This window comes from Diorhabda carinulata, chromosome X, assembly GCF_026250575.1.
Source record: "Diorhabda carinulata isolate Delta chromosome X, icDioCari1.1, whole genome shotgun sequence".
NCBI classification, from domain to species: domain Eukaryota; kingdom Metazoa; phylum Arthropoda; class Insecta; order Coleoptera; family Chrysomelidae; genus Diorhabda; species Diorhabda carinulata.
Window position 1 is genome coordinate 34508908 of NC_079472.1, and position 17621 is coordinate 34526528.

A 17621-nucleotide genomic window follows, 5' to 3' on the forward strand; every position below is an offset into this window, starting at 1 on the left:
ATTGGATTATAATATAAATTTAGTTGAAGATATACAGAATAGACTCATATCTCCAAAAGTCTTGGCCATCCCTGGTTATTTAATAAAAAAATATTTTTAAATTCATAAAATGTGCTCAATCTTATTCTTAAATGTGATACCAATATATGTCAAGAGAAAAATTTTAAATTTACGTAATGCATGTCTAGTGAATTTGCTGGCCGATTCTTTCCTTCCTCTAGGATGTTTTATACGAATTCCGTGCAATGTGGTCTGGCAATGAAATTTGCTGCATAACAAAGAACGATACACCATTATTGAATAACCCGCTCTCCACCCTATTGGAGATGGGCAGCTATGTGTCTTGGCAGCTTATAAGGTCTTTTTGTCCTTATATTCGATGAATATAATCTTCTTCTGATGGTACTGCTACCATCATACATACCCTTCGGTATGTTAACAAAAAGTGACTTCACAACGACCTTTACCATTATAAATCGGTTTCTTCGGATGAAATTAACTATTTAAGGGTCTTCCTTATCTGATGTAACTCTGGGATGACCCATCTTTCGCGGTCTTTCGCGCAACGCTACCAGTTTCCTGGAAAAGGGCCACCTCACCGAAGTGATATATTCAGATGAAGGGCAATGTGGTGATTAGATAAATCTTGTTTATGTAAGGTTTCTATTCTTGCTGAATCAAACTCAAAAATCATATTACCCGGCATTTTCAACAAAATTGGAATTATTTCGCTGCCAAGTTAAATCGTTAGATCTGATTTCTTTTACAAAATTTCATATATTTACGAACGAAAATAATTTTGTTTGTAGTTTCATGATAAGGTGCACAAAATTTAAAAATCATTCAAAAAAATTCAAGTTATTCATCAATAAAGACAACAAAACTGTATTTAAAAACAATATCAAACTAATCAATATTTCTTTGTAAACAAAATAACCATGTGATACTTAATAACAAGGTCAAAGGATTCCAATTTATAGGATAAAAAATATATGGATCTATTGCACTACAAACTATATTTTCTTCACAATCTTAATAATTAATCCTTCCGAGCACAGAATAGTAGAGCAGTTTCAACTAAAGTTATCAAGTAAAGTAATTAACTTAGATAATTAACCAGTATCAACATTTTTAATTTCCCTAATTTGGTGTAATAATACACGCTAATGTAGAAACAGGGATTTGTGCACCAGGTGCTCATTCTCCGACCCAGTACCGTCTGATACATGACTGGGATACTTACAACTTCTAATTAGGTTTGCCAGAAAGTATTTGATTTGCGCAGTGGTTGTTTGTGGAAACACAGTCTAATTACGTAAAAATTGGTTTATTGGTTTTATTACCCGAAAATGTTAGAAGAGAAGTAAAACAAAGGACAATAATTTGTTTTAAACTCGAGGGTAGTCGTGTTGTTTCAAAATTTAAACGGTTGCTAGACCCTTTGATGGGAGACCTTAATATATTTTTGTCTGCGTTCATTTTACTTTCTCATCTGAGAGTTTAATTATTTCTAAATAATTTTTGATAAAAATTCAACAATAGGTTATCGTTTTCAGAATTCACACGCATAAAATATCATGAGCATCAATTTTATATTTTACGCTAGTCAGATTATTGAGTTATTTAATTATTTTTTGCTCAATAAATTGTTTTTTCAAAGTAGTGATTTAAGTTATTCAGCTTAGGTCTTTATATTACTATTTGAAAATACATTATTGGTGACAGTGTTATTATTGGAATGTTCTTTTCAAAAGGCAATATGTGATGATCAAAATTTTTAGATTTGTTTAGTAATGCGATAATAAATACGTAAGTTTATCATGAACTTCAAAAACTTTGCGGGAATAATAGTTTCCAAAAATAGCTTACGAAGTATAAAACTACAAAGAATTAAACAAAGAGTTGATAAGAATTAGAAATTTGCTTCTTGTATGTTACATAGAAATATTTATAGAAACATCACAATTCAAAATAAAAACATGTATATTTGTCACGTTACTATGATATTAATTTTCTATGTATTTGTTACCATAGTAACAGTTCTCGCCTTCCAAGCATAAAAAAATAATTTGGAAGTTTTACTACATGCATTCACTCTCTAGAAATATATCCACCCTATTCCGACTTTTATAATGAACCTTCCATCTAAGATTTTACATTCACTTGAGATTACTGCGTGTTAGGAATACTAGACCGTTATTCTTTACTAAAAAAACACTAGTTCAAAGTTATCAGTATGAATAGTTTCTAGAGAATCAAGTCTTACTCGTAAATTGATTAATGAATGTATGAAAATATGATTCATATGACCTATATTATTAAGTAACTGAATAAAAGAGGAAGGAATTACATGAGAGGATTATATAACAACATTCATTCTTAGTGTGATGCTAAGCGAAGCATTCAAGATCAGAGAAATTATTGATGTCGTTTCGTTTCGATGTGTCAAACAAACGACCTCTAACATTATAAATTACCAGGAAACAACGATATTGAACATCCATGATAACTAGAGGTTTATTTTAAATATTTAACTGCAACCAACATAGTTATTGGAATAAAATAATGCAGAGTGATTTAGTTTTAGATATACGAGAAAACATCAACAAGAATGAAAGTGAAATATAATAATGAATAGCGAATAAAATTATAGTGAAAACATTGAATTTCTCAATTCACAGTTAGGAAAACCGACTTGAGCACTAAAATTACTACAATCGAATCTGGAAATGCTAATTATAATGAAAATTCGAAAACAAAAAAAGAATTGTACACAACTGGAAAAAGCTATGACAAGAGATGCATCAAATCCAGTGGGCCCAGTGGATGATTCTGATCATGTCATGACGATAATGCCTAAAGTTTCCTGAAAGTCTAAAATATGATCGCGCTTCGTCTAGGCAAGTGTCCTATTGAATTATCAACCATCGGACCCAAAAAGAACTGCCTTCTTAGTACATCCTTTCTATCAACTGATTTAGTAACATCTTTCCTAATCTCAATCGTATATGTTCTTCTGGATATAAGTATCGAATCAATCTGAACAGTTAGTGTCTATTTTTTTCTAAAAACCTCTTTCATCGAAAGATTTTTTGAAAAAATTGAAAGTTTCTTATATTCAGTATATGCAATGGATCAAATACTACAATATACCGTTTAAGTCGTTAGCCTGGAAGTGATTTCCTTTCTTATCTTTCCCATAATTTCCCTTAGTTTTCCCTTCTTGAATTTTATTATTACCTCTTCCTTCCTTCTCTCTCTTCAATGTTATATTACCACTATATTTTTTTGATCCTGCGTATATTCCATAATTTTTCATTTGAACCCTACCCACTCTATTCTTCAGGATCTTACTATTTCGTTAATCGATCTTGTCAACTATAATCATGTCTTTGTTTTCTCTTCAATATTATTTAAAACACCTGTTCAAGTTGACTTTGTTTCATCAGCCTCGCTAATTTCGTCGCCAACATCCTTTCTATAATCAACTATAGACTTGCATATTTCAATATTCAATTCGGAGTAAGACATCAATATCGTTTTATAGTTATCATTACCAGTAGGCCAAATTTTTATTTTATACTAATTAATTTGAAATTGTATCAATTTATTCGAAAAATTTTTAAATTTTATACAATAAATCTAAAATATAACAAGATGTACAGTACTTCCAATTTTAGTTAAAAATTTCTGATTGTATTTTCATAAATTTAGTTCTAAATTTGATAACATGACTCTTCTATGAAAATCCAGTATATCTTTTTCATTCCAACTGTCAATCAGATGTATTCAGTATATTGACCTGCGATGGAGACATATTTCTTCGAAATGTACATGTTGTTGAAATCAGTTACAATAATTTAACGTTTCGACTTCTATATTATTTTATCGATATTTACAGGAAAATACGTTTCACAAGGTTGTCATGTAGTCGGGTATTATTTCAATTTCGTTGAAGAAAGATGTTGATAATGAAATAGAAGTGAGCAATTTCTGACAGTCGATTTGATATACTCCTATGTGAAAACACATTAACCAGATGTCTTATATTTTTGACAGGTGTGGTTACTGTGGTTTAACAGTTTAACTTTTCCACTTCGATTACATTTTGTGACAAAAAGCTGTAAATTTTCTGTTATGAGAACAATATGATATCAATTGTTTTAATAACAGTGACTACCTAGCTGTCAGATTTTCTATATGAATATCATAATAAAAATCTGTTTTAACCACAACGATTTTTTTATGTTGGTTTTCAGTTGTTGTTTCCAAAAATAAGTGAAGGCTGTCAATGCAATTTTTTTAGTAGCATTGATTTCCATGTTGTAGGTAATCCATTAATCAATATAATTTGGCAAGTTATCAATTTCAAGTAATACACGTCGTAACGCATTTCTTGAAAACTATAATTATTGTTAGGAATATAAAAACTATTTGGTTATCTTTTCGTAAAGTGCGAAAGTATAAACTCAACTTTGAATGGTTTTTTCCAGAAAGTGGTAAATCATACATTCCAGCCGATCAAGTAATTGATATTCTTGAAAAAAAACTCATCATTTGGATTTGAAAATTTTTGGAAACAAGCTTCTCAATTTTGATTTGAAGTTTGGGGTACATAGATGCCTGAAACTCTTGTAAAACTCAATATTCTCTCTTTGAATGGATGTATTTTTCATTTAAAAAGCTCATATTAGGGAAAATAATTGGTTAAAATAAACATTGTAATATTCATGTGTTGATGAATATTTTTTGCACAAATATATACTTTTGAGGCTTGATATTAAATCTTTTAGATTGGACACAAAATATATACCATATGACTAAGACTAATTTCATTTATATACCTTTGACTTCCAATAAATTTGACTAATAACATTGAGGATTTTTATCGGTACTATATGCGATATGCTTCGGCAGGTGTCAATAAAGAAAAATAGAACACAAGATTGAGTTAATGTTTTTCTCATTCATTTTTATGTTATTAATTATAGTTTTGATCAATTTTCTTTACCAATTAGGTCATACCATTCATATTAGTGTTACATGTGAATGTTAAGAAATAATAAACAATTGTACTTTTTTTAAACTTTCCCAGATTTACAGCATATGAATCGTTTCTCGCTTTACGTGTCATCTATTTTCCAAAATCCTAACTGAGTTTTATGTAATGATCTTTGTAAGCCGGTATTATCGTAGAAATATGCCAATCTTCAATTAGTTGTTCTACTATCTTATAGATGGCAAAAGTCCACAATGTTAAATCGATAATAAGATACCCGCAGATTTTAAATAATTCAAATTTCAATTTGTGGCTATCCATATCAAATTAAGCTAGACGGTCTAACAAGTTATTCAGATTTCCAGCAATATTGATCGTTAAAACTGAAGTTATGTTAACCCAGTTCTCTTGTTCGAATATATTTGAAACACATTTGGTTTCAATCCACTTGAATATTTATATATAGTAACATATTCCTATCAAAACTTTCTATTGTAGTCATGTACTAAGGAAATTCTGAAGGAAAACCAGGATTAGAACGATTACATTTCTTATGATTCGTTACTTATTATGTTAGTAGTCTTTTGAAAAAGGTGTAATAGTGTGAGTGAATTTTTCTAATTCAGTCACCTAATTCAACTAATTTCGAACTGAATCATACGAGTATACAAAATTGGATTGTAACTTATTGGTTCTCTTCACATCATGCAATACAACGTTCAAGAGATTACATTCAAGTCTCTGTAAACAGTAAAAGTATACAAATTCCCAAATTCACATTTCATCTAATATTTTGTACGAATTTAACAATTAAAATAACAAAGCAAAGTTTTACGAGAGTCAGCTGATCTGTTAACCCAAAACTAGATTGTAACTTGCACGCCAGATAATTGGCACAAAACCGATAATGTCAAGATCTTACATAAAACAATCAGATGAACTTTTGATCAAGAAATAGTGCGTCTTGCATTGCATTGCACGATGTATTGCATCTTGTATTCTCGTTTGGCTTCATTTAAACGGCTCCCAAATATTATTTTCTCCATTTTCATTTTTATCATTTATCATTACTAAATACTAAACAAGAGTCTAAAAAATGTGCTGTAAATTTAAGAATCAACTACCGCCTTTCTCTAATACCCTTCTCCTCTTAACTAATTTATCCAAATTTTAGTTTGACCCAATTCTTCATATGAGATTAATATTCTCTTATCGAAAATCACGTGTCACTGAATTTGGCTTCTATAGTGGTAAACAGCAATGGAATCTGGAAAGGTGTTTGATGCTGTTTAGTTTTTCATGTGTTTTTGGTAGGATTTTCTCTATTTTTATGATTATTGTTATTATTTGAACTTGTTATAGCAAAAAGTTCTGTTCAAGAATCGATCTGAAAATGACGAAAATTGAAGTAGCCCTTTTTATCATCATTGAATATATTGGAGTCAGAAGCAGACCAGTAAAAGAAGATCAAACGGTTTTGAAAGTGGAACATATAGTATTACGTGACCTAGGAGGAAAAAATCCAAAAATCATCAAAAGTTTGTGCCTACAGACGTCAGGTCTAATTTCCCAGTCTCATGAGAAAAGAATTAATCTGAATAATATAGTTAAAAATTTGCAATGAATTTGTTCATGTTGGTACGGGAGGAAGAGATTTGAAGATCTACAAAAAACTACAAAAAAGTGTATTACAACTTTCACCACGTTTTTAATTTATACTAAAGTTTCAAATCACACCTTCTATTGTTTATAAAACAACAAAATTACTTCGTATTTGGCATTGTTGCTCACCTCTATTAAAGTTTGAAAGAAAATTAATAGATGTGACCCACCTCGTCATTTTTATGAATTGTTATAATTTTTGGCCAAATATAATTTTTTTATAATTATTGATTTGAGGATTCCTATTTGTATACGTTAAGCAATTTCAGCTACTGACATGTAGGTGGCGCTCTATAAATTTATAGCAAAACTGAATGTTTAATCATCAATTCTAACAAACTCATAAAGACTTAAAAGTAACAGGATAAAATTAAAGTCCAGTCACTTGGAATCAAAAATCACTCCGAGCTGGAATTGCGAGAAAATGAACTGAAATTCTACATAGTTGTAGTAATTGGCACCTTAAAGCAGATAATAGAAGAATCCATTATGAGGGTTGACCGCAGAGAAGAAACTATCTCTGATGAATTAAAAATTTTTGGAAGTACCTACTTTGCAATTTTGTATAATTTTTTGGGATTTCTTAAACACGCATAAGTTGAGAAAGAAAAAGACGTTTAAAATTTATAATAATCAAGCTCGCGCGCTTTAACGCTAGAATTTCAATAAAAAATTCATTCGACCAAGAAAAAACATTTTGAGAATCTAAAAAATCATTCCTAATGCAGAATATCACGCTTTTTCATTTGGTACGGTTATTTTTTTAAAACCACTACCACTTCACTCATGAAAATTTATTTAAAAATACGTGTGTGCCAAATTTATGCTTTTTTCTTGTACTTTCAGAAAAAACCAATTAGTGGAATATTGAAATTATGTGAGGAAACTAGGAAAACAAATAGTCTTGGACTTATTTTTTATTAAAATTTATCTTTCCACATAAACAGACAATGGATAGGTAGTAAATTACAATAATTCTGAAATAATTCAGATATATTTTGAGTAATACTATTTAATAAATAATTTTACTCTTACATTTAATAAATTTAACATTAAGATTCATTTTTCCATATGATACAATAAAGACGATTAAACTCTATGCAATATATCACATTTGTAAAGAAATAGTCAAAACATTGGAAAGCTTATTTTCTATAACGTGGATAAAAGCATGATGATAATGATGAAACCTTCTTTTATTCAATAGCTGACAGGAATTGCATCATAGATTACTGCACATATCTTTAGCTACAATCTGATTGGAGTAATTGGTACTTTTGTTATCCAATTTTTTCGAAGAAGGTGGTGTAACAATCAATAGTTGTAGAAATACTACGTAAATTTTTGCAGTTAATGTGATCAACACGGCAAAACACAGTTCCATGAGACAGCTGCAACCCTAAAAAGTATGTTATATGTTTCCTTAACCATGTTTTTACGTTTGGGTAATAGAATCTCCATTGATCTACACGTTCGCTGAATTTATAGCTGTGTGACTTTTTGTAGTAGAACTTCAAAACTATTTGTTGTAAGCCTCACTCAAAGATGTGAAAGTAAATGAAGAAGTATCACATGTTTAGAAAAAAAATGGTAGAAAAGACTTTCAATAACACAAAAGGAGTCCTTGATGTACAATTCTTAGATTGAAATGCTTTGATGATGATAAAATGAATGAAATTAAATTCATGCGTTATTTTTTCGATACAATTCTGATATATTTACATTCTAGATGAAAATGAGACAGAGAGAAAGAAAAAAGAAAGACAGATATATAGCAGAACGATGAATCATTTACGAAGTATTGAATTTGAAATATCAGCAAAACAGTACTAATTTCATGATTTACTCCTAGCCAAACTCTTTGACCTCCCTCGTATAAGACAATACAAAATTTTAGCACATCATTTGATCAAATTTGTCAGTTCTAAGTTCCAAAACAAAATTTTATTAATCTAAATATATCTCTAATAATTCTAAATGATAATTTATCATCAACGTCATTTTGCCGAATTTTGAAAACATTATGCATACACAGATTATCTGATAATGAGTAACAAAAAGCAAAATTGGCAAAATTTGTACAACGTAACCCCAACATTCATAATACACTTTAGACACTTAAAGTTTGGATTAAATTGAAAAGTTGTTACAACAATTGAAAATTTAGATTTCCCATGGTGTCTTGACTCTATAGAAAACACATGGTTGCCATACGTGAAATATACAGCTTCTAAATTAGTTTTCACTGAAGAGGAGAAATATCTAGGTTCGAATGAACAAGTACAGAGTATTTAGGGGACAATATTAAATTAAAATTAAATCTACCTAGCTATAGAAGATTTTTACAATAACTAAAATATAATTAGAATTTTTACGTTTGAAAATAATCAACTGCGCAAGAATCAGATTGGTCAGCAAAGATACAGGATAGAAAAGCAGAGATCGAAATAACAGTTCACTTCTCAAGAAATGATTATAATAATTAGGGAAGACAGTGACGCTACTCCTGAAGAGTTGATTGGTTGTTTAATTTTGTCAGTCACGCTAAAATAGAAGAAATCATATTACATATCGAATATTTTCTAATTGCACAGATTGAAAATTCAATATTTTTATTAAATCTGTTTCAAGTCTTCTGATTTTTTGTTATTTTTTTCCTTGTATTATAACATTCAAATGACATAGTTGAAAAAGCATTGCAAATGGATAATGATGCTTAGAAAACATATTATCAACATCGCTTTATTTTTTCTCGGAAAATGTAGATACGAGTCTTGAAGAAATTTATAATTATAAATGGAATCGAAGATAGTAGGATGAACTTCTGTTTTTTATGGGCTCAATTAATGATAATTATTACAATCATGATTAAATCAAAAAACATGAGAGAGGAAACAACTCTCACAACTGATTCATTTTTCCAGCTGATATTTATAATTCTCAGAGTATTGATTGATTGTTAGACAGATTTATTTTTTGTATTCAACACTCCTTCAAAATGGATGCTAATAAATGGATTTAAAATGGAATACAATACAATCCATTACATTATTTATTCATAGATAAATCAACAAAATTGGAACTTGATAGGATAGGAATCCATTTGATTTTATGAGTATATTATCAGATAATAGAAAATGTGATACATTGTTTTCTCATTATTACATACTTTAGGATAGAAGAAAAACAGATTTTATTTATTTTCAAAAGTTATATTTTCAAATATCTGTTTTTTATTAACAGCTTGTTGTAACTTTATTTTTTCTAATTAATCGCCTGTCCAGGCTGAGTATCGTCAAAGCTGAAATAACATTGACTCATAAATATTCATCTCAATTTACCAAGCTTCTGATGTAAATACGTTATGTACGTTTTGGTCAAAATAAATACGTTCACCGATGACTTCTCGGGAAGTTTATTACAAAAACTTTGAGAAATAAAAAAATAGCACTTTCTCTGATATTAATAATAATAGTAATCATCATACTGGATGTACTGATTAATATATATATTTAAAAACGGATAGGAGAAAATGGAATAAAGGCAAAAATTTTTTTTATGTTGAGTTTAAAGGTTACAATATTCTTTTTTTTATTTTGCTTCATGGAGTGCTATTTTATGTTACTAACTAGTTTTATTTCAATACGCAACATACTTTTGAATATTTCATTTTGAAATCTCAGATACTTTTCTTATTGAAATATAACTCGAACATTTTCGTTCAATTTCTATTTGTTTTCTCTATTTCTGTTGGAGAAACGAAACGTTTTTCAGAAATTTAGTTTTACAATCAGATTTTTTATTTGACAACGAATTATATTTCTTAACTAATTTTTTAAAGTAAATTCTTTAACTTTCGGATTGAAATTCATTTCACATTGGATTTGCCGATAAGCATTATTTTCAAATATTAAAACAAGAAACTTCAAGAGAGATGGAAAAACTTGCGGTTACATTTGTTTAAAAAATTAATTGAGTTGATCTAATCATAGATCTGTTCATGAAAACTGGAAATATACGTTCTGATCAATAAACTGAAAAAAAATTATGAGGTAGCAACATCTATTAGTTATTCCAAAAATTTGTGCTGGTTGAATTATAGAGTGAATTCAAAAAGTTACTTTGATTTTTGTTCATAAAGAAGATATGTGGATTAAAAGTTAGATAAGAATAAGGTTCTTTATAAATGCTAGTTTGAAAATACACTACAGGTCAAAAGTCTGTAATTGTTACATATTTGTTATTATTCACTTTTATTTTGATTCGATGTAACCTCGGTTTGCTTTAATTATTTTGATATAAAGTTTGGCATTCCATTCATTTTTCAGGATATTCCAAAGAAGAAATAAAAGGAGGACACTGTATTTTGAATTCCCTCTCCAATTTGTCCCACAAAAACTTAATCTTGTTGAGGTCGGGCGACTCTGGTGCCCAAATCATTACTTTTAGTACATTCTTCTTTCCCAATCATTTCAAATATTACTTGTATAGCTTCGAGGAATGATTGAGATCGTTATCATTTTGGAAGATATATTTATTGCCGAACAAGAAAGCCCTATATTCTCCTCCAACATTTTTTATAGTCTTCTTTCTTCAAAATTCCTTCAATTTTCACAAGGTCTCCAGACATCTTTCCTCCAAAATATCACCGAGCCTTCATGTCTTACAATCGGATTTAAACATAGATCTAACATCTTTTGACCCGCGCACAAACACTCAAAGTCAAATCAAAACAATACGTTTATCTTTAACGATTTTGATTTTTCATGGCCGTCCTAAATGTTTTCTATCGTCAAAACTCGCGATGATGCATATTTGTTCACGTTGTAATCCAAAGTACGTCGAGGTATTTTCAATACATCTGCAACGATACGGTTACTTTTATATCGACTAAGGAATTGTGATTAATATTCGAGTTTCAACCGTTTGTTTCTTGGTTTTACTCATTTAGAACTTACGAGTCTAAATTTGCGGGAACGAAAACATTCCATATACAAAATTCCACAAACAGATATCTTAATCCAAAAAGTCTAAGTCACTGCACGTTCTTGCGTCTCATAGGACTAACTGGGACTAAACTACAATCATAAACACCGATTAAAATGCACTCGTATGAAGTAAACATATAACGGACACTATTATTAGTTTGTAAGACACTGTTTCGACCTTTGTTTGACAATATTAATGAGACAATTGTATATTATTTTGAAATTTAATGACTGGATTATGGTGTGAACAACTTCAGACCCGGTAGTGTATATTGTGAATGACAAATAGAATATTGACAAATTGATTGATGATGATGATAATTGATTATAAATTTGGAATCTACCAATAAGAAGAAGAAATGTCATTTGTAATCTATTTTTTTTCCAATAGCTGTAAAGTGTCCCGTCAGTTGTAATCGTAATTTGATAGATCATAAATAACCCAACAGTTAATGGCAAGTTAGTTTATTACCACACAGTACAGTATCATAGAAAGGGTAGTTCGTAATAATGTGTAATTTCAAATTATAACTTTAATCATTTGGGGAATATAAAAAAATTTAATTAGCAAACTCGGTGGCTACATAAATATATTCTCTCATTACGTTCGTACTAAATTCTGTTAATTACTTCAAGAAAACAGAAGAAATTTTATTCTTTCGTTTCAAATTTCCATTATTTTTTTTTCATTTAAGTATGTCTTACAACCGAAATCTCATTTAAATATAGATTTATAAAATTATATTTCAACATTTAATTTGAATATTTTTCAAAATAAACCATATTTTTTTATTAACTGGTCCACCTGTTGCATATTTTTGAACGGAAAAGAAATTACATAGTATTTCTTCTTAAAGTTCACACACTTCCTCCGTAACTAGGCCTGGGTGGATACAAAAATGGGCTTCTTGTTTTAGGGGTTCCGTTTGTCGGCCTTGTTCCTCCCCCGTTGACAGTTACTACAGTCGTAGTTGTAAGTTCCGAAGTGCAAGATTCCCTTTTGTGATATATATTCGTTGGCTGACTATATAACCTGAAAATAATGATTAAATTCGTACATACATACGCCAACACAACTTTTTTATCATTTCATTTGATATTAAATTAAATTAGGTTATTACAGATGCAAGTTTTCATTCATAAACTTGACGTTGCCGTTCACGGGTGACGTTTACCGTTTGACGTCTATTGACCCTATTCATAAACTTGACGTTACTGCCGTTAACCTAAAAATTTTGTTATTCTTCTTGACGTGTATACTGCTTTCTGTTTTCCTGGTATTTTTTGTGTGTTTGTTTGTAATCCGGTGTGTATCGATGATATTATGGAAAATCACCACAAATCACTAATGGAAGACGGCGATGTTAAACGGCAACTATGAATAGTCTTGTGCAAATCAATATTTTCAATTTTGTAAGGGCAAACGTTTACGGCAACGGCAAACGGAAAATCAAGTTTATGAATGAGCCTTTAGTCTTTTTGCCTACATTTTGATTAATTAAATTATGATATCTCTTCCAAAACAAACACTAAATATATCTGAAAACTGCATCTCCATAATATATTAATCATAATTCTAAATTCAGTGGAATTGCAAAAAATTTTTCGAGAACTTTATAACAAAATCGAACATAATATATTGTTTACACGATGTTCCTGTTTCTTGATCTTCAGTAATTAGGAAAATAAGAATTTCTTGGTTGATCAGCAAAAATCATCGTACGCAAAAAACGCATATTTGGTTTGCTTAAGGGAGTTGCATAGAGAAAATATGTATCGTTCTTGAATATATAGTTCATTCAATAAATTATAGTTAATTCGCTTGTGAAATTAATTCTAATTTTGAGATAATAAAGTTTTTAAAAACATATTTTCGGCCATCGAAAATATAATTGGGGAAGCTTTTTTCGTCGACTAATTTCCGTACTTTGTCTTTTCGAATATAGCAGCTTGCACACTCTACAATTATATAATTACTAATAAAAAAGACAAGAGTGGGACAATGATTTATATCAGTTAGAAACACAGAATATAAGTAGATCCTGGAGATATCCTACCCAAAGTAAGAGTTAACTATAGAATCACTGTTGATTGCTTTCTCAAACAAATAATTAAAATAAAATGCTTGGCTATTACATAAACCATTTTTTTTCATTTTAAATTGTTAATACAAATTTTTTTGAAGACTACTTGTTTTTCAAATTTGAGGATTTTAGGCAGCGGTTTTGTATACACTTTTCGAATGTTGAAATTAGAAGAAATTAAATACTATTTTGAAAGAAATCAATATTTTCTCACCTAATACTTTCAGTTCTTGATCTTGGTGACCAGTCTTTACTCCTACTCCCAGATCGAAGACTTCTTGGTCCCAATGATCTTCTTGTTTTCCAATTTTCGAAATGATGTCGAAGAGTATTTTGAACTTCAGTGTTCAGAAAACAGTAGAATAAAGCAACAGTGAATCCCTGGAATTAATAATTATTTTAAATAGCTGAATGACTTTAACACGAATTTTTTTTCATCATCAAGCGTACAAATGCATGAATTAATTATCGTAATTATCAACGTCAATAGAGAATGTATATACACTCTATAGAAGACATAATTGAGTTGCTATTTATGAACAAGTAATTCAATCATTTCCAAGTAAAAAAATAAGAGTAGAAAGAGGTTTTCTGAACTGTTCTTGAAAGTAAGATGCATTCATTTTCTACTAAAATTCAAATAGTATAATTCAAAGTGTTATTAGTCCAGTCGGGCAAAGATACTGATACGAAATCGTCCACAACATGGGTCGTGAAGCAGGTTCTATCTGGTTTTATTGGAAATCTAAAATTTGGCGAAAACACCGAATCGTTTAATGTTTGTCGGCGCCGTTCATTTATTTTGATATAAATTCCCAACTTATTTAACAGCGAGAGTTTGGTTTATATTAAAAAGTCATAGTGAACGGAACGAAATAGAAAAGTAATCAGTGAATTTAAGTAAACTTTAAAAGTATTTATAAAGTAGTGAATAAATAATTGATTATACAGGTTGTGATAAGTTAATTATCATATGAGTTAGTTAAGTCCAGTGCAGTGCTCAAATAAATCAAGTAAGACAAAGACAGTGTTTTTAAATTCACCCCACCGTTAGAAGTAGTATAAGTAAAGAAGGCAAACATCAAAATATTGTGACCCAAATAGTGTAAGTCCGAAATATTTGGGTACAGAAACGATTGAAAGCCAAATAATGAGAGGACGTTTGCATAAAGTTAATGCACATATCAGGAAACCTTCATCACTTAGCATAAATTAGTCTGGAGATCAATTGTTGACAGTTTTGTTTTCTGACTAAATCCAGATTTGAAATTCATCTAATAGTAAACGTATACGAGTAGTTAGGCAGCCAGGACTACTATCACGTTTGGAAAAAAATAAAGAAGTAAACAGTTAGACGGTTTAGTAATATTATAGAAAGTAATAATTACAAATGAGAGAAGTGATATTGTTTGGTTAAGTGCACGGTTGATTATTTATTCATTATATACTGGTTTTATAAGGTGAAGCAACTAGGCTTCACTTTCTCCCATCACAAAACAATGTCAATGTGAGGCAATTAATGCTCTGGATTTTCCCATCCAATTCAATTGAGCGTGTCTGCTACAATGGGTACTTTTTCTAATAATAACTTATCGAAATTCCTCGGAAGGTATAAAGAACTCTTTATTGAATTGAAAGTGATAACTTAATTAATACGAGAAGAACTGATTAAATGATTGAGTTCTCATTAACTCTATGTATTGATCGCTTTAATTCGGTTTTCATTACGTGATTATTGGATGCGTATTTTTAGATTTTTTCATTAGTGATATTTTTGTAGATACTATTTTTGATATTACACATATTTATTATGTACCTGAATTCAGATTAATATTTGTTTAAAGATTCTATAAACATTCAAAGAAGAACTATACGAAACTATCTTTGAAAATTTGTTTTTAAAAATATCCAGATACAGAGAATTCAAAATAACTATTGTATTCCTCAATTTTTTGCATAATATAAGATTTATAGCCTTCCCATAATAATTGTACGAGGTCGGTTCAAAAATAAACCGAAATTTTATTATTGAGTCACCGAGCTGAAATTTCTTATAGTTTTTCTAGATAGTTTGCGTCAAACTCCCAATGAACCAAATAAGTAATAGTCGCATGGTGTCTGTGGTGAATAAATTTTTTGTTTCTCTTTATACTGATGCGGGAGAAGCGAGCAAACTTCCAAGTGTGTGAATTTGTGCTGAAAATTCACATGCCTTGACTCATCTGGCTGAAATTTCCCAGCTTTTCATGAACTATTTGCTCAATACTACCTAAGCTGATGTCCAATTCTTCAGCCATGCCGCGTTCAGTCGTTCTTCCAAAATGAGTTTTTCTTTAGCGCTGACGTTATTATCAGTTACACATTGGCCTTTTCGGAAAGAAATTCATACACTTGAGTCATGGGAGGCATTTATCTTCGAATTGCTGCAGTAATTTTCAAAAAATTTCCGCGGATTTAACTTATCTAACAGATAACGTAACATATTAGTCTAACATCTAATGCTGCCACTTTCACGATATTAAATTTTTCGCGCGTTTATTCAAAAATTTCGGTTCATATTTCAACCATCTTCGTAAACAATTAGCAGATTTTCAGCGATCTAAGAAGTTACAGTTATTTTATAATAAGTATAGATATATTTCACTTCTTGAGATGAAAACCGTTGATGTACTGACGTAATTTTTGGAAAATTACTTTCTTACAAAACATTTTTTCAGTAAAAAATCAATTGTGAACCTATGAAATCCGCTATAACTTATCTAACACATTATGAAGGTTTCTTATAGAATTATGTGGAGAATATGAAGTAGATTATGAGATTATTTTCCAAAATCCAATACGAAATTAATTTCCAGTAAATATCTTCTTTTTCTCTTTTATTGATCAATTCGTAAAGAATGATGGATAATTAATAACAATTCATTCTATGATACTGAGTTCTTTATTGCAAAAACTGCCCAAAGGAATATAAGGAGCGAGATATATCACTGAAGTAGAAGTTTCATATAATAATAGGGTCACTAGACCCTACCATTCTCAGCTTATTGTTCATTATAATGAAATGTTCTCCCATTTCCAATCAACGAGAGTAATTTCAGTAATAAACTAAAGAATTATTGCTACTGAACAATAATTCTCATACAAAGTTAGTAAAAAGTAATTTTACCGGATTAGGGTTAGTGGTACGGAGAAACAATAAAATTTCTGTATCTCAATCATGATACAATGTGCAGAAATTGAATTAACAGTTAATGGCGGGTCCAATGTGTACGTTTCAAAATTTTTGTAAAGGTACAAGATTCATTCTTTAGAGTATTATTTTTTCTCTTGACTTAATGGTTTTTGTATATCGTTATAATCATTGAAAAGATCATTTTCAGTAGCTTTTATCCTTCTACAATATTCTATTAGCCACCGCCAGTTATTGGGCACGTGATGATTCTAAAAAGGCGAATGCATTTGCGTCTTACCAAAACTACTGACATGGAAAAAAATCTACTGACGTGGAAAATCAATGAAGTAAAATCTGCCCATATAAACTAAAGGGCCAGGAACATATAAAAACTCTATTGCTTACTAGGAAGAAGCTCGCATCTTATTATTAAAAATAAGGTGCTAGTATACATACCTAACCAGTATGGACTTTAGGTTTACAACAATGGGGTAATTAAGGTGAAAGTAATTATGCTTGCCATCAAAGAGTTGAAAACCGAATACTATGGAATATAGTTAACGCCCCGCAGTATGTCAGCAATAGAGATCTGCACTTAGAACTTCATATAAAAACAGTCATAGAAGAGATAAAAACTATTGCTGAAGGTCACAAAGAACGATTCCATAACTACATAAATAACGAAATGTTGGAACTTCTCGATAATCAAGACACAC

At 29.9% G+C, this 17621-nt stretch overlaps 1 protein-coding gene across 3 annotated transcripts in view; it reads right to left on the reverse strand.

The window, feature by feature from the left end:
* Nucleotides 1–9852: 9852 nt before the first annotated feature.
* Nucleotides 9853–17621, reverse strand: part of LOC130901084 (diuretic hormone receptor-like) — a 215885-nt gene continuing 208116 nt past the window's right edge. For all 3 annotated transcript variants that reach the window (XM_057812175.1, XM_057812172.1, XM_057812173.1), the window contains exons 9-10: nucleotides 13948–14114; nucleotides 9853–12682 (exon numbers count right to left, since the gene is read on the reverse strand). In XM_057812175.1, coding sequence (XP_057668158.1) covers nucleotides 12508–12682; nucleotides 13948–14114 — 342 coding nt within the window. In that variant the 3' untranslated portion in view covers nucleotides 9853–12507. The remainder of the gene's footprint in view (nucleotides 12683–13947; nucleotides 14115–17621) is intronic.